The following is a 25,879-nucleotide window of genomic DNA, read 5'->3' as shown; positions in this document are numbered from 1 at the left end:
GTGATCTGTTCAAAATAGATATTTACACCTTCAAAAGTGGTTAGCGGCAAACTTTACCATTTTTCAGGTTAGATGGTGGGTCAGAGCGAATGAAATGTTGAGGAAGAATGAAATTTACTTTTCAAAGTTGCCACTATTCAAAATCTTTACTGGTTTTCAAGTTACAGCGAGTTAAAGAAAAGAGTATTTTCACTTGGCAAAGAACTCAAGACACCCTCTTGTCTGTTAATACAGAAATCTTTGCTCGCTTGGGATTGTGAGTTTCCAAGTTTTTTAGTAACATGCCTTAGGAGTGGATTAGAAGTTGTGGGACCATAATTAACTCCCTCGCTCATGTGGTTGGATGCCATGCCAATTTTTTCTGTTGCAGATTGTTCAGGTTATTTTCTCGTCGTCAGCAGTCTCAGAGGCTTGCAAATATTGATCAGTTAAACTGTATGTGATGTCATTAGTGACGATTGGACATATTTATGAGTTTGATTGTGTTTTGCATGATTCCTTGAAGCACATGAACACTGTTGCCATTCCATCCCTTAGTTTTTCTCGACCAAGGTAAAAGAGAATTGCGAGATCTCAAATCAGGGGTGAAATTGGTTCGGTGAAGTGTGGCAGTGAGGTGAGTGGAACTCAGGGAATGCTAGCCTGGTATGTATAAAATGAGAAACATTCCTTGTTTAATTTATCTCTGAACACACTTTTTTTACATTTGTAATATGTGTATAAATCTCCCGTATGTAGGACGTCATGATGGTACACCTGGGAGTAGGATAAATTGAACATAGTCCAACAAAATGCAAATTTAAGATATGAAGCGTCTGGTGAGCATATTGTAGCGGCCATCTACTGAATTAGTTAATGGGGGGGGGGTGGAAACACCATAGTCCTATGTTTTAGTAATGGAAATTTTCAGTGGTTTTCATAGAACTATAGTTCAAAGACCTTTTTTGTTTTTTTTTTATGAACACAGCCATTGTCTAGGACAATGGTATCATTTATAAATATCCCTTCTACTCTAACTCGAAGACCAATCATTTCGTCATTATAAGTGAATGTTTTACCTGACCTCCCTCGATGCTCGGCTGGCCTTAAGAGGCCATTTACTGGTTGGAAACTCGTCTTCAAGCTGATGATCTGTGTAAAGCAAGAGCTACGGAAGTAAATTCAGAACAGACCTACATATGCACGAAGGACACATCAGCGATTGGGCCAACCAAATGATGTCATATTGCAGCCAAGATTATAAGCTAATATTCTGTTGCATAGTTATTCTCATTACATTATAAACACGAGTGCCTTTCTTAATCTTCTATGAAACTAGTAATATCTACAGAATCCTGTTTCACTTTAAAGGAAATTATAATTTCACTGTTTGACATCCTTATTAGATGCAATAATGATCTCAGTCAAGAATCTCAGACTTCTAAATTAATAATTTTCATTACAAAATTTATTTGACTATTGCCTTACATTGTGCATGCATTAACATTATCAGCTCTCCCACGTAGAAACCTGACGACCTCTTCATTGCCACATTGTTCTGCAACGAATAATGGACTGTCACCAGCTATGTTGCTTACGTTAAAATTGGCGCCTCCCTCTGTTAAGAGCCTCACAACATTCATATCGCCCGTTCTCACTGCAGCGAATATTGGACTATCACCATCCCTGTTACATGCATTGAGATTAGCACCTCTTGCTATTAGGAGCTTCACAGCATCCTCACTACCACTAGTCACTGCAGCGAATATTGGGGTGTTACCATAATTATTACAAGCATTAACATTAGCACCTCTTGCTATTAGGAGCTCTAAAATATCCACATTACCAACTTGCCCTGCAACGAATATTGAACTATCACCATCCCTGTTACATGCATTAACATTAGCACCTGTCTCTATTAGGAGCCTCACAACATTCACATCACCATTTTTCACTGCAAAGCATATGGGGTTGATAGAGTTCTTGTTAAATGCATCAACATTAGCGCCTCTTTCTCTTAAGAGCTTCACAACGTCCATCATACCTCTCTTCACTGCAAGGAATATTGGACGGTTGCCACGCTTGTTACAGGCATTAATATCTGCTCCTCTTTCTATTAAGAACCTCACAACATCCACATTACCACTTCTTACTGCAGCGAATAGTGGACTGTTACCAATATTGTTATGTGCATTAACATTAGCGCCTTTGTCTATCAAGAGTCTTACAATATCCATATTCCCACTTCTTACTGCAGCGAATAGTGGACTGTTACCAATATTGTTATGTGCATTAACATTAGCGCCTTTGTCTATCAAGAGTCTTACAATATCCATATTCCCACTTCTTACTGCAGCGAATAGTGGACTGTTACCAATACTGTTATGTGCATTAACATTACCGCCTCTTTCAATTAAGAGACTTATAACATCGATATTACCACTGTTTACCGCAACGAATATAAGGGTGTTACCACTCTTGTTGCATGCATTAACATTAGTATGACTTTCAATCAAGAGCCTCACAATTTCCGCTGAACCTCGTCTCACAGCAGCGAATATTGGACTATTACCACACTTGTTACATGAATGAACATCAGCGCCCCTTCCTATTAAGAGTTTAATGATGTGTACATTAGCGTATTTCATTGCAACAAAAATTGCACTGTCACCGTCCTTGTTACACACATTAACATTGGCGCCTCTTTCTATTAACAATGTCACAATATCGAGACAATTATTCCGAAGTGCTATTAATAACGGATTGTCACCATTAGTATCACATGCATTAACATCAACTCCACTGTCTATCAAGAGTTTCGCAAATTCAGCATCACCAATACTGACTGCTTTCAATAATGATTTGATACATAACTCATAGCATGTGTGAATATCACCACCTTTCTGTAGTAGGAGCTTCACAACATCCACATGTCCTTTAAAAAGTGCATAGAACAAAGGACTGTCTCCGTACAAATCTTGTGTGTTAATGTTTACACCTTTCTCAACAAGCATCCTCACAGTTTGTAGACGGCCTTCACTAGCAGCCCATGCCAGAGCTGTTCCATTTATAGAGTCTTTTGTTTCTAGGCGACTTTGATTAGTAGTCCGTGCTAAATCTGGTAGGTTTGAAGATTCATTCATTTCTGGACAACCTTCGTTAGTAGGACGTGCGATAGCAGTTTTGTTTAAAGGGTATTTTGTTTCTACACTGTGTGGAAGAGCAGTGGATGCCAAAGCCGTATCGTTTAAATACTCTTTTGTTTCTAAATAATATTCCAGTGCTGTTGTGTTTACAGAGTCTTTTGCTTGCAGACAACTTTGGCCAGTGTCCCCATCCAGTGCTGTTGTGTTTACAGAGTCTTTTGCTTGCAGACAACTTTGGCCAGTGTCTCCATCCAGTGCTGTTCTATTTACAGAGTCTTTTGTTTGCAGACAACTTTGGTCAGTGTCCCCATCCAGTGCTGTTCTGTTTACAGAGTCTTTTGCTTGCAGACAACTTTGGCCAGTGTCCCCATCCATAGTTGTACTGTTTACAGAGTTTCGGTTTTCTGCAACCTCGAGTAAAAATTCCACCAGTTCTGTTTGTCCTGCACCAGCAGCTATGTGTAACATTGTGGTGGTGACATTAGCACAATGAAAGTTTTTCTCAATAGGATGATTCATGTATGTGCCGCATTCAAACATGAATTTGGCAATATTTATATATCCCCGTAATGCAACTGTTTTCAGAATCCTACTCACGAAGTCTCTATCCTTGATAAGTTCCATGCTGAGTGTCATATCACTCCTTTCTGCGTGACTACCCAGGAGTGTGTCAGCAGCTGACCACGCTTGCAGCTTGTCAGCTAGTGTGAGCGGTCGCCAACGAAATACTTCATCTTCAATTGTACAGTCAGGATGGTAAAGCAGCAGTAGGTCCATGATTTCAGACGCAGTTTTATTAGGAACATCGTCACTTTCAATATGATTGACCACAGCCAAGTGCAGGGGCGTCCTCCCACCCTTATCCTTTTCATTCACATTACATTCGTATGTGAGAAATTGTAGAACAGAAAGTTTGTCTTCATTTAGGATGGCAGTGTGCAATTGACACCCTTCTGCCAGAATCCTATCGAAAAATTTCCTCACAGTTTTAAATTCTGGATTAAATAACATCTCTTTTAAATATTCTCTCTGAATTTCGAAATTTTTTGTGAACCATTTCGCTGCAAAAAACTCCACAAAGGTTCTGTGGATGAAAACTGCTCTAGAATCTACAATCTGAGCAACAATTCCACTTTTCTCTTTCCCGTTTCGAAATTGATCATGGAAATTTTCCACTCGTCTCATATGCTGCGAAAACTGAAGCTTGTCAAGTTCGTCACTTTTCAGCAATGAGTGCACGGCACACAACATGTGGTTACTTTCAAACTCGTCCCACTGCAGCACTTGGCCCGCACGCTGCACCAAGTTTGCTGTGTCAACTCGGCCCTTATCAGCAATACATATTTTCCACTTCCGATCGACGAATCTGATATACAAATCCAACAAATCCAATTTCCGATTCTGCATCATCTCGCCTGATTGACAATAGCGAGAAGCTTCAGTCTGAAATACTTCAGCCAACATGCGAGTCTGTAGAGGAATTTTTGTGAGTTGTCCATGTTCGTCATTCAGTGATTTTCCTGTTACTTCTAACAAGTTGGTTATAAATTTGTCTAAGTCATGAGGACCACCATTTATATCGCTCCAAATTTTAGCGAGAAAATGACGTTGATTGCATTCAGTGAAAGGCTGGAGTTCAAATGCTATAGAGGAGAACTCATTTTCCAACTTCTCCTTCATCACAAAACGAGAAGTAATCCACAGCTGTTTGAATTTATAGTTAAAAAGTTGCCTTATCATATGCAACACCTTGTCTGTATAATCTGGACAAATCTCATCAAACCCATCTATAAGAATGACGATATTGCCACCATGCTTTAATTCGTGTGTGAATGACGATCTCGCGAAATCAGTGAACTCTCCTGCTCGTAACAGAAGCTCAACCACAGAGTTTTCAACTGTGAAGTGCTCCAGGTTATTCAGGTAATCAGTGTGGTCGTTGAGAAGTACAGTCACCACCCAGCAGGCGGGGTCATCTCGCTTGAATTCTTGAGCGATATTCGTAATTTCTATCGATTTTCCCATTCCGGGATTAGCCACAAGTAACTTTACTTTGCTAGGATATAGCATGGCTTCCGGTAAGTTTCGAATCGAGGTTTTATCACTTAAGTGCGCTTTAATATAGGATGTACTGCCTTTGGACTGTTTCCAAGTAAAACCAGTTTCTTCCTTATGAAGCCAGTGCACAGGATCAAATATATGCGTGGCCTTCTCGAAATCCTCTTTTTCTTCAATCACGAAACAGCGGCACTCACTTCTGCCATAACATTTCCTCACATCAAATTTCTTTATGGTTTTGCCAAGTGGAATTAATTTCTTCAGATTCTCTATCGATATTCCACTTACAACAAGACACTCCTGATCGTCACAAAATATTGTCTCACTCACTACTGTACTCACGAAATTACGAGGGATATAATATTCAAATTGTGGAGTGAGTGCCATTCCAATTTTCTCTAATTTTCCAGAGAGAATTTCTGTCACAAATTCAGCACTTGCTACTTTGTCCATTACTCTGCTGTCACATAACGCGTTAAGTTGGATGGACACCCCTTGGAAATTTACTTCACAATCTAATACAATTTTTTTCGATTCCTCATCCAGTTGCTCAAAACGAAAAGTGTCTTTGTAACTTCGTGATTGTAAATCTCCCTCCTCTTCACTCTGATAAATTAAAACAAGCGTTTTTCCTGAACCTAAATTTTCGATTAACCCTTCTATTTCTTGAGTCCAGCCATCAATCACAAGTATGTCATATTCTGGTCTTCGACCCCACAAGGCCAACACTTCGCTCATTCTATCTTGCAATAACTTGCTATCTATTATAATCTTTTTCTCAATGCTTTGGTGAACTTTCAGACAAGTGAGGCTATTAGTTTTTTGAACGCTCAGAATTCCACCACCATCTGGCAATTTCTGTTCAAAATTCTTCAACTCTTTTTCATTAAATTGTAGATTGAATTGTACAAGCTGATCTACTTTCGCTTTACATATGTCATAATTACTGCATTTAAACATGTTCTCCCAAAACTCAACTTTTTCCGTCAGGTATAACCCAGGACGACCTTCCCACCAACTCATTATATGACTGAGAAATTTATCAAACTGAGAATCTGTCCCGAAAGACTTACGAAGTTCAGTTCTGATAAAGCCATCAAGCTGCTTGACATCTGCTTGTTCTGTATAAAACATGAATTGACCGAGGAATTGATTGAAACCAGGTTTGTTCTTTAATGTGGGAAAGTCATTCTCACAGAAACGAACACATTTTCCTTTTGTCATGAAGACACTGTAAGCGTTGGTATCATTAATAACTTCACCCTCATTCACGACAGCATTTGTGAAAACAGCAAACTGCACGTCGCTGAATCGACCCCAGTGCTGTAGGTCCGATGTTTCCCCCCAGCTTTTCTTGAGTTTTCGGTAAGACTCGTATTGCTCTTGAATGTTGAAAACCTCGTGTGTCGAGTACCTTCTTTCATTTACTGTGTTTTGTGTCATTTCCTTGTGTTTCGATTGTGCAAATATTGTGTTATTTCCAACTTTCAGTACTACGTCGTCAAACTTTCCAGCTGCATTCATGTTAGAGGCAATAAGAAACCTCTGCCCCATATTGATTACTCTAAGAAAGACAAATCCAGCGAGTTTCATTTCATACATTGATCCTGACATGCTGCCAGTTCCACCTTTCTTCTTATAACCCTGTAATGAAACAACACATCATCAGTTCCTGATTAATTTAGGGCAATCATAAGCATAAAAAATGTATAAATCATAATGTCATCTATGGTTGCTACTATCTGTAATGTTGTTATGGTGAATAATAGTATAGGAATATGCAGGTTTTAAAACTATAATAAAGAATAATTTCGTAAAATGAAGCATAAAGCATAATGTTTAAAAATAATAAAGTAATATAAATATATAAGTAAAACAATTGTTATAGTGTATGATTTTAAAATAAAATAATTATCTAGACTTTCCTTTATAAACAGCAATTTTGGCAGTTGTAACAATTAACTTGAAAAATAGTATGGAATTGTATTGTATTGTATTGTAGTTATTAACATTCCATGGTATTCATACATGCTTACAGCTAGAATATGGAACAGGTCAAAAAACTTAATACTATTATAAAATCTTAATTTATAGTCACAGTCTAGATGAAATATATAGACGAGATTTACAATATAGTCTACTAGCACAACACAAAGTTTTAGTATCAATTTCATGAAGCGTTATTGAATGTCATGAATTCACCTACAGAACAGAAGGCGTAAGAAATTAGGTACTTATTTAATTTGGCCCTAAATAATTTTATGTTTTGAGTTTCATTTTTTATATCGATAGGCTATTAAAAATTTTTACTGCCATATAACACACTCCTTTTTGATGGCCTTGCCGATGGAGTATGAAAGTCATTTTTTTGACGTGTATTTATGCTATGAACTGTTAAATTAGTTACAAAGTTTTCACGATTACATACGAGGAAGATTATTAATGAAAAGATATTCTGACAAGCCATGGGCATTATTTGTAGTTTTTTGAAAATAGCCCTACACGATTTCCTAGATTCCGCACCTACTATTATTCTAATTACTCTTTTTTGTAGTAGAAATATATTGTTACTATCTGTGGAATTTCCCCAGAATATTATTCCAAAACTCATTACCGAGTGGAAGTATGCAAAGTATATTGTTTTTAAGGTATGGATATTTACTATCTTTTGCACAGATCTAATAGCAAAACAAACTAAATTTAGTTTGGGGGAAATTTCTTTAATATGATTTTTCCAATTTAACACATCGATTTTTAAGCCAAGAAATTTGGTTGTTGTTGTTTCTAATAGGGATCTATTATTAATTATTGCGCTAGAAATTTGTGACGTTGAATTTGGACAGGATTTAAATTGAATTATGTTAGTTTTGTTACAATTTAATACTACAGAGGTGTGAAAATTATTAGAATAATCTTAATTTTAAAGGTTTTTTAATAGTTCCTTCACAAATATTAATTGAATTTATGAATATTGGTGTATATTACTATACTGATGTAGGATATATTTACTACTAACAATGCCGGAAAGCACTGTTGTACATTGGTATTTTTCTTCTTTTTTTTTTTTAAGCAGTTCGTCGAATATTTGAACCAAAGAAATGTCCTTTAAGTATTCCGGTAAATGAGATTGAAACTACGTTTAATAATAAATTTAATAATGTAAACCACCATCACTTGGATAATTATCCGAACCATATTACTGAAGTTGACAAAGATGATATTAACAACAAATTTCTGGATACTGTTAGTAAGGAAGAAATTCTTAAAGCTATGCAAGGTATTTCGATTGACACTTCTGCAGGACCAGATAAAATATTGATGCGAACTATTAAATGTGAAAAAGTTGCAGTAATTTTAGCATTAATAGGAACTAAAATGTTATCACACAATTGGGTACCTAATTTTTTTCGGAAAGCTATAACTGTTCTTATATATAAAGGTGGAGAAAAAAAGGACCCAAATAATTATCGACCTATAACCATTTGTTCAGTAATTCGAAGAGTTTTGGAGAGGTGTCTTTGTTCAAGAATGCAACAATACGTAGAATTTAATGAAAACCAACGAGGATTTGTATCTACTGCTGGTGCACAGATTAATGCCTCTATATTAAATTCAGTTCTTCGTAAGGCCAAAATCGAAAAAGAAGATGTCACCATCTTGTTTCTTGATGTGCATAAAGCTTACGATACTGTTGGACATCGGCATTTGGAATCTGTCATTCACAATTCTGCCCTTCCCCAAAAATTACAGGATTTAATTATAAATTTACAGTGTGGAAATGAAACCCGGATAGAGGTTGGAATCCATAAAACAAAACCCATACCGTTTAAACAAGGGGTTATGCAAGGCGCTCCTCTTTCCCCAATGCTTTTTAATCTCAGCATAGACCACATTTTTGATGAATTATCTGATCTAAATAATGTAGTAACATTAGGATTTGCGGATGATATTGCACTTGTTGCTAAAAGTACAATTGCTGCATCTGAAATATTTACCATGACAAAACGGTCATTACAGCAGATCGGATTAAGTCTAAATGAATCTAAAGCTCAAACCATCGTTATCGAGAAAGGAAAATTAAGTAGTACGACATTGAATCTTGGAGGATCAATTGTTAATAGTATTGATGGAGATGAACGAATCAAATACCTTGGGATTAATTTTTCTGATGAAATTAAGTTTGACATTGCCAAAGTAATCAATAATTTAAATAATAAGATCCAAGCTTTAACATCTACTTATCTTCTGAAACCAGAACAAAAACTCAATGTTTTAAATATTTATATTTGGCCTATACTTGTTTATCCTCTTCAAAATGCTCCCCTTCACCAGCTTTCTGACCGGTTTCTCGAAGATGTGGATAAGTTAATTAAAAGTTCGGTGAAGGAAATTTTATGTTTGCCAGGAGACACGCCCGACGCGATGTTGTACACCGAACGTAAATATAAGGGTCTCAGCCTTTTCAAAGCTCAATGGGAAGCATATTTACAGCATCTCAATATTTGCAACACATTATTGAGGACCTCGAATCCTCTTGTCGTTTCTACAAGGAACATAGCAGCAGAAAAGAAAGTATGTTCCAGGAAGTTAAAAATTCCACCTGAAGATCTGGATATAAGTAACATCAATGTCCATAAACTACGACAAAATCTTAGGAAACAAGAGTACGACAAATGGTGTGCGCTTCCACATAAAGGAAAAGGTGTTATTTTATTTCAAGAATATACTCCCGGAAATAAATGGATTTTTTCTAAGGAGGGTCTGTCTTCCTCTGAATGGCGGGACGCAATTAAGATGAATGCTAACGTAGCACCAGTGAGAAGTCTTCATGGGAGATCCTTGGACGGTTTCCATTGCAGATACTGCAACGAGATTGAAACCTTAGCACACGTCCTAGGATCCTGTCAGCATGGAGAACTCCTGAGAAATTCACGCCATCATAACATCCGAAAACTAATAGCACAAGCCCTTAGAAACAAATCCTTCGAGGTCCATGAAGAGGTGCACTGCGTTGCGTCTGAAGGCGGCGGAATTAGAAGAGCGGACATCGTGGCTCTAGACAAGACTAATAGTAAAGGCTTTATACTGGACCCAACTGTTAGATTTGAGATGAGCCAGACCCAACCATCCGAGGTCAACAAAGAAAAACAACAAATTTATGAGCCTACTATTCCGTATTTTCGAGAAAAATATCAGATGGAAGGCACCTGGGAAGTACATGGTTTAATGATCGGAGCGAGGGGCACCATCCCATGATCAACTGTAAACACTATCAAAACATTTGGAATCCATGACATCATTCCAAAAATAATTACTTCAACCATTAAAGGGTCTGTGGCAATTCTGAAAAATCATTTATACGGAATATCATAATACCCCCCCCCCCCTTTTCTATTCGTTAGTGTGTGATTGTTACAAATATATGTACAAATTTATTATTTCTTAAACTTAAGCTCCTAGTTCACATTTAAATTTGGCTCATCTATCTTACTGTAATCATTACTATTCTTATATGTGTGTTATTCTGTGTTTTTGGCAAACCAGGATGCCTGGGCAGACTATTTCTTGAAATAAATTATATATACAATTGTTATGGGAATTCACAAATTATTATATTATGTTGGCGGAATTGGAAACATAAAAAATTATATGCACAAAACAGATGTATACGTTCATTTTGAACCTTCACAACAATGTAAACGCAAAGAACAATTTGTTTAAATCATTTCTTAATTAATTTTTGATGTTTTCAATTCCACCAACATAATATAATAATTTCTGAATTCCCATAACAATTGTAAAATAAGAAAAATAGCAATGTACAACAATGCTTTCCGGCATTGTTAGTAGTAAATATATCCTACATCAGTATAGTAATATTATATACCAATATTCATCAATTCAATGAATATTTGTGAAGGAACTATTAAAAAACCTTTAAAATTAAGATTATTGTAATAATTTTCACACCTCTGTAATTAAATGAAATACCAAAATTGACTGTTACAACAATAGACAATGTACGTCCAATAGCTCTTTTAATTTTGTTTGCTAACTTCGCCTGCTAGTTTAATTCTGTAGTGGGTTTTGAAGTGCAGTTCATTAAACATGTGTAGTTAAAGATGCTTGCAAATCAGAGAATTCTAGAATGAACTTCTCGGCCATTTTATAGTGGAGAATGTAGATTGTTTTGCAAGCTTTGTTCTGAATTTATTAATTTTGAAAAGTAGTTAGAAACACAGAGCAGTACGAAAGAGAAAGCTGAGATCTCATGCCAGAGTGCAGTACAGGAACAGCTACCCTCCCTCATGTGATCCAGAGAATGAACGCCATACAAGACAGGATGAAGGAAATGGTAACTGTCTTCACTGCAGTTGGAATTTTTCTCAAATGTTTTTCGCAATGAAATGTTTCGAAATTGGATAACCACTTATACAAACCTACCATCGACTCTGCGTGAAAGCAACATTAGAAAACATATTCTTGTATGTGGAGATGATGACATAAATGTCACTAAATCAAAGCTAGAGAACAAAGACGTGTATATTATAGTGGATGAGACAGATAAAATTTCTCCATTAATAATCAATGGTAACCATAACAGATAATTCTGTAGGACCAAAAAATTCATCTTTATGTAGAGAAAATAAAACCGAAACTTCTTAACATCCTTATGGCACTTTAGGTCGTTCTGGTGAAAAGCCTCGTTTAGTTCTAACAGAGATTGTGCAATGCTGCAATGAGGATATGATTATAATCAGTTCTTGAAGCTATAGAGTGGGTTGGAATCCAGAGATAACAGTTGGTGATCTTAATATCTGACAATGCATGAGACCTGCTGCGAAATATTTGGCAGGAAGGCTTCTACATTCAACGTTCTGGCTCATGTACTTCATCTTTGTTCCGAAGAAATAAGATCGGAATTTTGATTTGTTGACGAATTACATAGGTAGTAGGAGTGTGAAACTAGCCTTGGCTAAGAGAGAGAAATTACTTGGTTGTTTGACTGAAGAAAATATGGTTCCTAAACTATGTCCAGTACCAGTCACAACCCACTGGACCATGTGACTTGAAACTGCAAAACACCACCACATTAACTACAAATGTGTCAAACGCTGGTTTCAAGAGGAAGAAAATGAAGGATATGCTACCCTGAGAAATCTGAAGAGATTAGTCGAAAATGATAAGTTGATTGTAAAACAGCTAGAGTCAGTAGCTACAGTTGCTGATGGAATATGGAAACAAATCAACATTTTGGAATGTTGTGATGTGGATGCGTCTCAGGTAAGGCTGTTTATGTCTCAGTGAGTGAAATGCGCAACACCGCTGAAGCCCTACAACTACCTAAATGGAAGACATGTTGCCACAGACTTCTGGAAACAGGTACCGGTACAGGTCTTGGACTTATTAACACAAGTGACAGACATATAGTATTAGTATTTATTTATTTAACCTGGTAGAGATAAGGCCGTCAGGCCTTCTCTGCCCCTCTACCAGAGGATTACAACTATAATATGAACAATAAAATTACAATTAGTATTAAATTTATAATTACAATTACAAATAAAATTAGAATTAGTATTAAATTTACAATTACAATTATAATAAAATCAAAGTACGAAAAGATTACCTGAATAATTAAAGCTAGATAATTTATGATAGAGAAACAAAGAATATTTTATATTTACTGAATTACAAATTAAATCTAGAATAACAAAATTGTATAGTGATGAAATTACTGAATATTGAAATATTTTGTGATAAATTAAAGAAACTATTTACAAGAAATCAATTACTGACCAAGTGCCTAGCAAGTTTTCGTTTGAATTCAATTTTATTTCGACAGTCCCTGATGCTAGCAGGTAGCGAATTCCAGAGTCTTGGCAGGGCTATTGTGAAAGAAGATGAGTATGAGGAGGTGCGATGGGATGGTATTGTTAGTATTGTTTCATGGCGAGAGCGTGTGTTCAGATTATGGTGGGAAGAAAGGTAAGTGAAGCGAGACGACAGGTACGAAGGAATAGAAGAGTTCAAGATTTCGAAGAGAAAGAGAAGTGAATGTAAATTTCTTTTCTTATCTAGTTTAAGCCAACATATACATGGATGGTGTTTTCTATACATTATATCCTGAACTCAGGGAAGATGAACAGATGAACTTCTGAGGGAAAAATTGGATCGCTGTCTGGTACAGTTCCCGGGTAGAGCGTTGGTACGTTAAACCAAAGGTCCCGGGTTCGATACCCGGCCCCGGAACAATTTTTCCCTCGAAATTATTCAGATGAACTCCTGTTCATTACCGGTATAAACTTGTATAAAGGATTCTATTATTCATAAAACACAAATATGAGATTGGCAATTGAACCTGTACAGATGCTAGCTATTGCCTTTAGATAAGTTAAATAGAAGTATTGTTTACTACAACAAGACCTAAAATTTGAACAAAAAATTGTAATAATGTGACACAGTAACGACACAGTTTACAAATTAGCTTATTAATTACTGTAACGAAATACTGAAATGATAGTTTTTACAGTTTTCTTGAGAAAGGAATATCTCTTTGCAAGTTTCTTTTTATCTCCAGGAAAATGGCGATCGGATAGATGTAATTGTACGTAAAATACCGTATCAAAATATTCATAATTAATTTGAATAATTTCAAGGGAAAAATTGTTCCGGTGCCGGGTATCGATCCCGGGACCTCTGGTTGAACGTACCAGCGCTCTCCCAACTGAGCTACGTTCAACCAGAGGTATAAACTTGTATAAAGGATTCTATTATTCATAAAACACAAATATGAGATTGGCAATTGAACCTGTACAGATGCTAGCTATTGCCTTTAGATAAGTTAAATAGAAGTATTGTTTACTACAACAAGACCTAAAATTTGAACAAAAAATTGTAATAATGTGACACAGTAACGACACAGTTTACAAATTAGCTTATTAATTACTGTAACGAAATACTGAAATGATAGTTTTTACAGTTTTCTTGAGAAAGGAATATCTCTTTGCAAGTTTCTTTTTATCTCCAGGAAAATGGCGATCGGATAGATGTAATTGTACGTAAAATACCGTATCAAAATATTCATAATTAATTTGAATAATTTCAAGGGAAAAATTGTTCCGGTGCCGGGTATCGATCCCGGGACCTCTGGTTGAACGTACCAGCGCTCTCCCAACTGAGCTACGTTCAACCAGAGGTATAAACTTGTATAAAGGATTCTATTATTCATAAAACACAAATATGAGATTGGCAATTGAACCTGTACAGATGCTAGCTATTGCCTTTAGATAAGTTAAATAGAAGTATTGTTTACTACAACAAGACCTAAAATTTGAACAAAAAATTGTAATAATGTGACACAGTAACGACACAGTTTACAAATTAGCTTATTAATTACTGTAACGAAATACTGAAATGATAGTTTTTACAGTTTTCTTGAGAAAGGAATATCTCTTTGCAAGTTTCTTTTTATCTCCAGGAAAATGGCGATCGGATAGATGTAATTGTACGTAAAATACCGTATCAAAATATTCATAATTAATTTGAATAATTTCAAGGGAAAAATTGTTCCGGTGCCGGGTATCGATCCCGGGACCTCTGGTTGAACGTACCAGCGCTCTCCCAACTGAGCTACGTTCAACCAGAGGTATAAACTTGTATAAAGGATTCTATTATTCATAAAACACAAATATGAGATTGGCAATTGAACCTGTACAGATGCTAGCTATTGCCTTTAGATAAGTTAAATAGAAGTATTGTTTACTACAACAAGACCTAAAATTTGAACAAAAAATTGTAATAATGTGACACAGTAACGACACAGTTTACAAATTAGCTTATTAATTACTGTAACGAAATACTGAAATGATAGTTTTTACAGTTTTCTTGAGAAAGGAATATCTCTTTGCAAGTTTCTTTTTATCTCCAGGAAAATGGCGATCGGATAGATGTAATTGTACGTAAAATACCGTATCAAAATATTCATAATTAATTTGAATAATTTCAAGGGAAAAATTGTTCCGGTGCCGGGTATCGATCCCGGGACCTCTGGTTGAACGTACCAGCGCTCTCCCAACTGAGCTACGTTCAACCAGAGGTCCCGGGATCGATACCCGGCCCCGGAACAATTTTTCCCTTGAAATTATTTCAATCTACTTAACAGGAAGCTTCACCTGAAAGACTAGATTTGCATAATATATACGTCTCTGTGTACGTTAACAGAAAACCACAATTCCAAGTCACACAGAGTTTGTGTGCTCTCGATGTGGGTCTCTGGCGTTTCGTCAGCCCACGCGAGTTGTGTGGATATAAAGGGAAAAGTTGAGACGGTGTCAGGTGGAGTTCCCGGGTAGCTCAGTTGGGAGAGCGCTGGTACGTTCAACCAGAGATCCCGGGATCGATACCCGGCCCCGGAACAATTTTTCCCTTGAAATTATTCAAATATGCTTTACAGGAAGCTTCATGTGAAAGACTAGATTTGCATAATTAATTTGTTCTTGACTTTAATATCCAGTGTGTGATCATAGATCGTGATATCTTAACTAGAATAATACACAGTTATGAGTAATGAGTACAGTCATACGAAAAGACAGAGTTCATAGTGGCGTTCATTTAACGAAACAAACAATCTTAGCTCCTAAAGTTTCGAAATCGGACCCATGATCACACGATTGTTTTTTTTACTCATAACGGTTTCGATAACCATAGGCCTACCCCAAAATTATGACCTCTTTTTTCATCAAAATAAACGAATGGATTACCCTGTTACCCAAATAAGTAGGCTATACCTGTGGTGTTACTCTTACCTTATTTCACAATAATCCTGCTTCATATTCTTTCAGATTTTGTAAATATCACCGGAAAAATACTTTCTCTCGAATTCTTACCATGATAAATTACGTAGTAGACGTATTCCTTAAAACTTAGGAAACGAAAATATCTCTGTCTGTCAGTTTCGAAGAAATAATTGCAAGGTTTTCCTTGTAGAAAAGCTATCTTGTTGTTTTGAATTACATTATAGGCCTATTAGCCTACCAATTTTGTAATTGTTATCAGACAAATCTATATAAAACCGGGAATTTCAGGGGATACAGAATTCATAGAACACAATAAGAATCTGTCAGTACTATACTGAAAGTTCTACAAAGATATAAAAATGACTCTTAACAGTTACAGAATGTGTGGCGCAGAAATAAATCAAACAAATCATCCTCGTATCTTGTCTGAGTCAGATACTTACATGTTGCTCAGTTGCAGTCATTTCTGTCTCTGACGCAGATGCTGCTGACGCAGTTGCTGTGCTCGAATTTGATTCAGTTAATCTGCAAACGTAGATGATTATTATTATTGATTATTTCATGGTAGCAGTTCACAAAACAACACCATTGTGAAGTTTGACATGCAAGTTTGGATCAATCTTCAAATTGAGTAGCATGAAAAATGTAGGTTTAAAAGGAAACCCGTAATAACCGCTGAAAGTTATATCCACATTTGTATTAGGCGAAATCACTGCAGTGAGTATGAAACTTTACCACATGTGCTTGGGATTTGCCCACAGGGAGAAGTACTCGGAATAAAACGTCACAACACCATACTTCGATCCAAAAATCTAGACGTTCACGAGGAAGTTCATTGTATTGCTGATGGTGGAAGCAATCGTAGGATCGATATCATAGCTATAAATAGGAATAAACAGGCAGCCGAAATAATTGATCCTACCATCAGATTTGAAATCTCAGCCACTCAACCATCTGAAGTGAACGAAGAGAAAAAGAAAATCTACGAGCCCACGATTCAGTACCTATCAGCGAAATACAACATAGAAAAAAATCACAGTTACCGGTCTCTTCTTCGGAGCGAGAGGCACCATCCCGAAAGCCTTTGTAAAGCGGAGGGAAAAATACAAGCTGAAGAGAGATCTTCAAGATGCCATCGTCACCACCATTATAAAATTTTCTGTAGCGATATTTCGTCAGCATCTTTATGGTGTACATTCAATTTAAATTACACTTGGTTCTATTTTTTTTTTCCTTATGTCTTAATCACTTTTGTCTGAAACCTGTTTATATAATTTTTCATTTTAAATTTCATTGTGAGCTATTCTGTGTCGCAGGGCAAACCCAAAATATTGGGTCAGACCAATAAATTAAAATAAAACAATATTATTGAGCATTCAGACAGAGAGAGTGTGACGGTCGGTCGTCGTTGGGGCGCCGAAATATGCAGCGGTCGTCTGTCGTCGTCGTCGTTGCCCACGACGCCTTTCCTTGCCCTCGGCTGCCAGCTCCGTCATATATGGAAAGTATCTCGAGGATGGCACGTCGATGTCAATAATTAACTACGTACACTGATTAATTTGGGCGCCAGCCTCCTCGAGATTACTCCGGTAGAGGATGAGGTCCCAGTTCAGCTGCAAAACGGTCGGGACATGGGGTTTGGGAGACGTGCTCGTAGGTTGAAATGATGTAGGCGCACACCAGAAGTTGTTGGTAAGAACTATGAAAACGTTTATTATTATTAAGTGTTCGTTTCAGATTAGCAGAAATGCGCGTCCAAGTGTATAATATCTCGCTCTCACTTCCCGCAAGTTGGTATACTAATTTCTGAGTTCACGTAATTATATATTTTGTACTATAAAACACCAGTAATATAACTGACAGTTGATAACGTGATGAGAGGAAAGAATTCAGACTTATAATAATAATGCAACACACGACTTCTTACTACACCCACTAAAAAATTCTAAGTCCGTAAATTGTTATACTTCCGAGTTAGGTTTGCCGAGAATATGTGGAGTGCAACCTCTCCGTACGCGTTCTATATGCCTTCTGTCTATCTGCCAAATCTATCCCCTACTTTCAACCACCAAACATAGAATTTCGCCCTCCTATCTATATATCACGTGTCTCTATTAAGAATCCTGATTGGCCATGATTACACTTACGTCACTTAAGACGCGTTCTTCAAAAATTGTTCGTTAACTAGAACATCTCCTACTTCCGGCGTCCTGACAATTCTCTGACATATACCAGATCATCTCTTTTGGAACCTGGCTTGGCGTCATCTTACTGACCACCCGCAGGCAAAGTCCATACATTCCCTCATCAGTCAACTCCACGCCTGGACACATGTTTCCTGTCAGCCTGGCTTCCTTTCGGCCTTCCTGTCCACCTGTTACTTCCGTCTCAGATTTTGAAACTAACTTACACGTCCGCGCATCCTATCCATATAAGAATATTAACACGAAATACTAATCTAATGAAAATCTCCTCATCCTATACGAGGAACCGTCTCAAGAGGCATTCCTCCACGCAGTCTTTTGTTTTGCAGTTTACGAGTGGCCTGCTCACACTAGCGCGACACTCGGTATTCGGGAAAACCATCTGATCCTGACTCCGACATATTGTATCTGCATAAACAATAACCAAGAAAAACTAAAGAAAAAGAAATATTTAAACAAACATTTGGGAATATTAATTAACACTGTTTGCCATCTGATGTATGAATATCTACACTTCGTAAAGCAACATGGACAGCCAAATGAAAGAAAATGTTTTTTTGCGATTCTCGTCTTAAGATGCACAGCACAAGGATTTACGTACAAAGGACAGAAAGTGGAAGGAATTAGCTGTAACAATCAACAGAGACTCTAAAAATGTGTATATATCAATATTAATTTTATTTCATTTTACTGTTGTAATAATGAAACAATGAGTGCGTCACTTTCTGAACTTTGTCGTTTTGACTGGCTGTTCCTAAACCGTGAACTGTCGTGGAAAGAAGTAAAGTTTTATTTTTTTTTTTCAAGTGGTTTGACAAAAACACAGTTTTTAATTAACCATTTGTTCGATGAAACTGTACTGTTGACATCATATTATGTACAAGAGAATTTAAAGAATGAAAGTTGGGTGGCTTTACCACCGAATAAAAAATGGATGACGTTCGTTTCACACTGCGTATCAGAGGAACACTATTTCCAATTGCTTCCGATTGCTTAATTTTATTTCTGTACCCCTTGCCACAATGCAGATGTGGCCAGACTCTCAATAAATTCAATGTAACATGAGGCATGTCAGTTGCTCAGATTTCATAAGAGACAAAAATTGCTTCCTGGACTCTGTGCATCAGTCAGAAATGTCGATAAAAAGTAGAGTTATGTGAAATTTAAAAAAGTAGGTCTGCTTTATTAGTAGGCCTAATTGTTTTTAATTTTAGTTTATTTTCGGATTGTTTAAATGAATATACTGTTTGTAGATAAACGTAATGTGTTTTAAATATTCATAATACATGTATTCTAGCAGTAAGTCATATGATGTTTGTTTCTGTTGTCGCAATTCAGATATTGTCAATATGCTAAGTCGTAAGTGTCCCGGGTTTTATGACACAAGATATGGCAATCCTAAACATATTATCCACACGTGCAAATGATATATGATAAAAGTGGGATTGAAATGAGCAATAGAATACACTAATAGTACATTATGCAACGAGCCTATAATGATAGTAATTAAGATGCGAGTATGTTTGTTTATGAAACGAGCGCAAGCGAGTTTCATAATTTTCATACGAGCGTCTTAATTACCATTATAGGCAAGTTTCATAAGACTTTTTATGCTCGACCATATTTCTAACTTGAAATTATTCAGAAGTATTCATTTTATTCGCATCTGACTGAAGATCAGAAGTGAGCTCGTAAATTGTGAGATGTGCGCAGACGCGAAAGTATTGATTTTTTCCGCGGAACAATAATGTCATTGACCTTGATATAATATAGAGAACAACATGAACTAATTTTGATATAACCTGGAAATTGATTTAGAATTGAAAAACGAGATGACAAATTGAATTTATTTGAATATTATTAATAATTAACTCTAATTATTATAGTAACAGAACATAACCTTCTGCGACAGTATTGGATTTCCAGCCTCCGTGACGTTTCCCTCGTTGTCTTTCGATTGCATATCCGAGAATAATCGAAAACCTGAACTTTAATGAATAGCTATACTTTAATGACGTGCATTAAAGGACTGCTACCAGGTGTATAATTACTACATTTCGGCATGGTCGAGCATAAAATAAATAAAATATCAAGTATGTGTTTTATAATTAATATTTGAGGAGAAAAATTCGCTCCGGCGCCGGGGATCGAACCCGGGTCCTTGGTTCTACGTACCAAGCGCTCTGACCACTGAGCTACCCCGAATTCAACCCACATTCCCGGATCAAATCCTCCTCCTTCAGTGTTTCCCTTTGTGGCCTGACTCCAAGTTAGGCATATATGTTGACGTGTATGTCTAGTGTCAACTGCCATTAACTATACTAGGAGCGCACTCAGTTGAGTGACTTATTTGGCCGGGATTCCGCAGTTATGATGCACTGCTAGCTATGAGCTATGTGGGTTGAATTCGGCGTAGCTCAGTGGTCAGAGCGCTTGGTACGTAGAACCAAGCACCCGGGTTCGATCCCCGGCGCCGGAGCGAATTTTTCTCCTCAAATATTAATTGTAAACATTACAGAGATTATTCTGTAGGACAAATTAATAAATCTATAATATGTGTTTTATAGTTAATTACAATATTAGGCTGAAAGCCTCCGTGTAGTTTGGCAACACCGCATCACCAGCTCACGCAGAATACACACACGAACTCAAGAGTGAATAGCAAATTCCTTCCCTTATTCGGTGCAGACTTCTTAATAACAACACGCGTTAATCATTTTATTTAATTTGCAAGAAAACCGTCCACTTTATTTAAAAACTGCGAAGGGATGTATCAAGCCTGATCAGCTTCTCTAATCTTAAGAGTAGGGCCCGATTGCAGAAACACCGATCAAAATATGATTGGCAATGAAGGAGGGTTTGATTGGCCATCAGTTCTATTTCTGTTGCAGAAAGAACAATCAGTGTTTGATCGGAGATCAGTCTTCCGTCAGATTTGATCAACAGATTTTTGCTGGTTAAGTCACTGATCATCGATCAAGTAGGCTATTTATGTTGTTCTGTTTATAATGCAGTTACTGTAATTATATAGTAAATAGTTATAGCGTAACAATATTGTTTTCGACATAATGGATTCTTCTGATGAAGAAATTTTGGAATGAAAAAAATATTATTAAGAAGAAGGCGTTTCCGTGATAGACATGAATTGTTTTTATATATAATGACAGAAAATATGAGTAGGAAGGATTCGTGTGTTTTGTTACTTTCAAAAATTGAAACAAATATATGCAGACAGACAAATCGAAACCTTCCACTTTCTCCTATGAACCAAGTTCTAATAATGCTGAGATTTTATGTTGTTGGAATTTTTCAGGCGGTCTTGGGTTATCTTGTTAGGGTCCACAAATCAACTATTTGCCGAGTAGTTAGGAATGTCACGCATGAAATTGCTTTGTAATGACAGGGTCTCATAAATCCCCAAACTTCAAACAGGGAATGATTTGAAATCCAGAGAGAATTTTCAGTCATGTCAGGATTTCCAAGAGTAGCCTAATATTGGTTGTATAGACTGTTCACATCCCCATCCAATCACCTGGTTGAAATGATGCCGAACTTTATCGAAATAGAAAAGGTTTATTTTCTGTGAATATACAGGCAATATGTAGTCTACGCCATCATTGAAATTCTGGAATGTTGTAGCCCGTTGGCAGAGTTCTACACATGGCAACACAATATTTTTAATGAGTAGGTTACGAGCTCCATTTGTAAACAGAGAGATGGGAAATGGAATTATTTTGGGTTATGGAGACTATGCATATTCCAATTTCTTGTCGACTCCCCTAGCAAATCCCACAACAGAAGCCCCCTCACGTTTTTTTTTTTTGTTGGCTTCATTTTTTTTTTTCACTATATTGTAGTCTATATACAAATAGAATCCACCTGTTTCCTTTCTACAAAAAGCAACAAAACATTCACTTGAACATTCACTTGTTTTCCTAGTCACCGCCCACTTGATGTATTCGTTTCGCGAATTTTAAATAACATCAAATTGGCTGTGGTTGCTAAATAGCACTGTTGTCAAATGTATTTCTTTCTGAAATCAGCAATTAGTAAATTGAGACAACTTGATTGGAGATTCACGTTTGTGCAACGCAATGAACAATCAAATAAATCAGATGTCAACTGATTGGCGATCAGAGACTGATTAGATTTGCGTTTCTGCAACCGGGCCTAAGAATTATAAACGTACGGATAGTGTAAACATTTGGGGGAAAATTATTTTCTGTATTCATTTGAGACTAATATGGTATTAAACATGTCTGTTGTATGTCAACAAAAGAATAATCTGTTAAATTCTGCACAGTTTTATTATCTCCACTCTATACATGTGTTTCTACTTTCGTTGCGATTTTTATGTTTCCATTCTTTTGCTTGCAGAAGCATGTAATGGAAAACTCGTTGTTCAGAAGATTAGTATCCGCGCTGCAGATCCATTTTATGCGTGCAGGATAAGCAAATTATATTGAGTAGCTCTAGTTTAAACTTCCGTATCACTCCGTACGAGATAATCTCGTAAGCAACGATTTACACCATCCAATATACATAATATGTGAAAGTTCGTTTCCTGTTTGGATTAAATGATTTCATTTATAGATTTATTTTGATAAAAATGCGATGAAATAAACATTGAAGAGTAATATAATTCGCAGCATGAGAAACACCTGAACTGTAGAGGAACGTGTGAGAAGGTGCGCACAGTCACTTTCATCTTTAATGACCACGTGACGAAAATTGTAGATATCGCACCTGAGTTAACTGTTGTGATTTAGTGATGTCGTAGAGTCTTCGTTAGAGCGAAAAAAAACTTAGCCCGTAAGGCTCGTCACACACTGGGCGAGGTCATCTATGCTCTGCCTTCACGCAGAGAGTATCTTTCTGATTAGTAAGCACTCTTTGAGGGAAATAGTACGGGTTATGTATATTGTCGTACTTTACAAATGGTGTACGAACGCCATTATGTTGAATCTGAATCCTCAGATTATGAAAAAATGAAGTTATATGAACATATTTTGTTAAGTAAAAGAAAATGTAGGCCTAAAATTAAAGCCAGAAAAATCTGGATAAGAAATCACGCTGTATCTCACGAAGATAAAGGCGAGTTTCGGTCATTGATTTCGGTCTTTCGGCTTTGGATGATGATACGTTTAGGCATTATTTCAGGTAGAATATATCTCAGTTTTTTTGCATTTTATGATATGATAGAGGATTCTTTGCTATGTTCTGATTAAAATTATGCAAACTGTTAAGACATGTAGATATAATTTCAAATGTTATAATTAATATTATTAAATCTTATCAAAATGAAATATAGCCCTACCTATTTTTAGATCATCTGATATTTGTCTCGATTTCTCTTTTAAGTTTCGTGTTTTTATAGTTTTCATCCCGTGTATCATATAAATAGGCCTACGGGTGACATCGTACAATTTCGATAAGTTTCTGACTAATAAATTATCAGCCATCTTTCCTCATTGTGAATAAAAACAATTTATCGCCACGTGTGATATTACTTCATCTTTTTCTACATTCAATCGTCAGAAAGAGTATAAATATCAAACATTTTTGATAAATATGTCAAGAAAATTCGCTGAGCTACCGATTCCAGCGAGAAACTCGCGCAAGGTTTTTGCCTCGAACGAGAATCTCTTCCAGTGTGTGGACTCCGTTGGTATCCATGTTATCAAACTTTGATTTTTCTTGGTACACATTTCTCGCTAGCGAGATCTCTTCAAGTGTTAACGGGCCTTACATCTTATTGTAGTAGCCTACCATAGTATTGGATTACATTCATAATAAACTCGCCTGGAGTTGCCTAGTCTCGAAGGAACGCAATAAATGATCAAAGAGATGCGACCTTTTTATTTAAGATGAAGAAACGAAAGGCTATGTTACCTGATGGAGGGCTTGGTGCTGATGAACGCCTCGAAAGTCCATCTAGCAATTTATTGACACTGTCCTTACAGATTATATTTCCACGGCATCCAGTCGCTTACTATCAGGCTCTCTGCTTCCAGTTATCATTATATTTTAAGTGATAACACAATAACTTCAGGGATATCTGTGTGACTGTGATTCTCAGAACGTGTGAGATAGCATTGCTACTTAGCTTGGGCGATAAATCGCGGATTGAGCTACTTCGGAGCCATGTTTGCGAATAATTTTTACTCCAGGCGGTATGCGAATTCTTGGGCTACTAGACATTTTGGGGAGTGAAATTTGGACGGATGGCAACTCTGTATCATTTTTAAATATCTTATATTTTTTATTAGTTTTTCTTTGAGTTATATTTCGCATAACATGGATTTCGATCCCTAGATCTAAGATTTCCTTGTAATATGATTCAAACTCACTTGAATCACCTCCTATGTTAAAGTATTACTTTACGCCTCCACGTGTATTCGAAGGGGCTCTTCCATCCTCACTCCATCAATTATGAAAAAAAATGTTAAGTTATTTATTCTTTCTTATTTCGTCTTTAATTATTCACAAGACACGATGGCTACTTTCAGCAATGTAAACTTAAACTGCCGCACAGTCTTTTATTTTTTTATCGTGGTGCCCGGTAGTTGAAATCGTTCAAGACTAGGGCAGCTCATCGTTGTTTTGGAACAGGAGAAAGTGGCATTTACAGAATTTTGTACTGGCGTTATCCTGTCTCTGCCGCTGAGATAGAAGATAGGGCGATTTTTTCTCCTAAAAATGCGATTTTTTATAGAAATTATTGCGAATTTATGTTAAAACACTCTGGCAACCCTGCTGTCACTTAGGGTTATTGCAAAAAATTCATAGCAAGTGCGAGACATTTCTCTCATCATAGAGTTTTGTGTCCAAACTCGTCCACGAAACTCCTTTACACTTAATAGTACATTATGCAACGAGCCTATAATGGTAGTAATTAAGACGCGAGTATGTTTATGAAACGAGCGCAAGCGAGTTTCATAATTTTCATACGACCGTCTTAATTACCATTATAGGCAAGTTTCATACGACTTTTTATGCTCGACCATATTTCTAAGTGGAAATTATTCATAAGTATTCATGTTATTCTTATCTGACAGAGGAGCGGAACTGACCTTGTGCAATACCTCATAAATTGTGAGATGTGCGCAGACGCGAAAGTATTAATTTTTTCCGAGAAACAAATGTCGACATTGACCTTGATATAATCTAGAGAGTAAAATAAACATTAATCTTGATATAACTTTGAAATTGAATTAGACATTGAAAAACGAGATGACAAATTGAATTTATTTGAATATTATTTACAATTAACGCTAATTATTATAGTAACAGAACTGACTTTATTTCAAATATAGGTGATTTATTGCGGGAATGTGCTTTGTGAAAGGCTGGAATATGACGGTGAATTGATGTTAATTTGTGTGATGTTTTTTTTCGAGTGAGTTGTCTTTCGATTGCATATCCGAGAATAATCGATACTTGCGCTTTCATATTGCTACAATGGTATTTCCTGCTTGGTGGAACACCTGAACTTTAATGAATAGGTGTACTTTAATGAGGTCCAGTAAAGAGCTGCTACAAGGTGTATAATTACTACATTTCGGCATGGTCGAGCATAAAGAAATTAACAAAATTCTACTAAGTCTGTACTCAAATCTCCACGAGGATATGCAGCTCTTTGTGATGATGAAGATATACAGTGTATACTTGTACTCACGGGTTGATTATTTCT

General features: G+C 36.5%; 2 protein-coding genes and 1 non-coding gene across 5 annotated transcripts in view; 2 read left to right on the top strand and 1 right to left on the bottom strand.

The window, feature by feature from the left end:
- Positions 1-25,879, top strand: part of LOC138700391 (uncharacterized) — a 91,870-nt gene that overhangs the window by 25,739 nt on the left and 40,252 nt on the right. The window lies entirely within an intron of this gene.
- On the bottom strand, positions 1,419-24,172 carry LOC138700389 (uncharacterized). The gene is made up of 3 exons (XM_069826991.1): positions 24,079-24,172; positions 16,426-16,507; positions 1,419-6,827 (listed from the first exon to the last, which is right to left on the bottom strand). The coding sequence occupies exons 2-3, from the start codon at positions 16,444-16,446 to the stop codon at positions 1,464-1,466; spliced, it is 5,385 nt and encodes a 1,794-aa protein (XP_069683092.1). The 5' UTR covers positions 16,447-16,507; positions 24,079-24,172; the 3' UTR covers positions 1,419-1,463.
- TRNAT-CGU (transfer RNA threonine (anticodon CGU)) lies at positions 20,593-20,665 on the top strand. The gene has a single exon. It is a non-coding gene; the product is annotated as a tRNA-Thr (tRNA).

This window comes from Periplaneta americana, chromosome 5 (genome assembly GCF_040183065.1).
Source record: "Periplaneta americana isolate PAMFEO1 chromosome 5, P.americana_PAMFEO1_priV1, whole genome shotgun sequence".
Lineage (NCBI taxonomy): Eukaryota > Metazoa > Arthropoda > Insecta > Blattodea > Blattidae > Periplaneta > Periplaneta americana.
The sequence above is the reverse complement of the archived record's forward strand: the minus strand, read 5'-3'. Positions and strand labels throughout refer to the sequence as shown.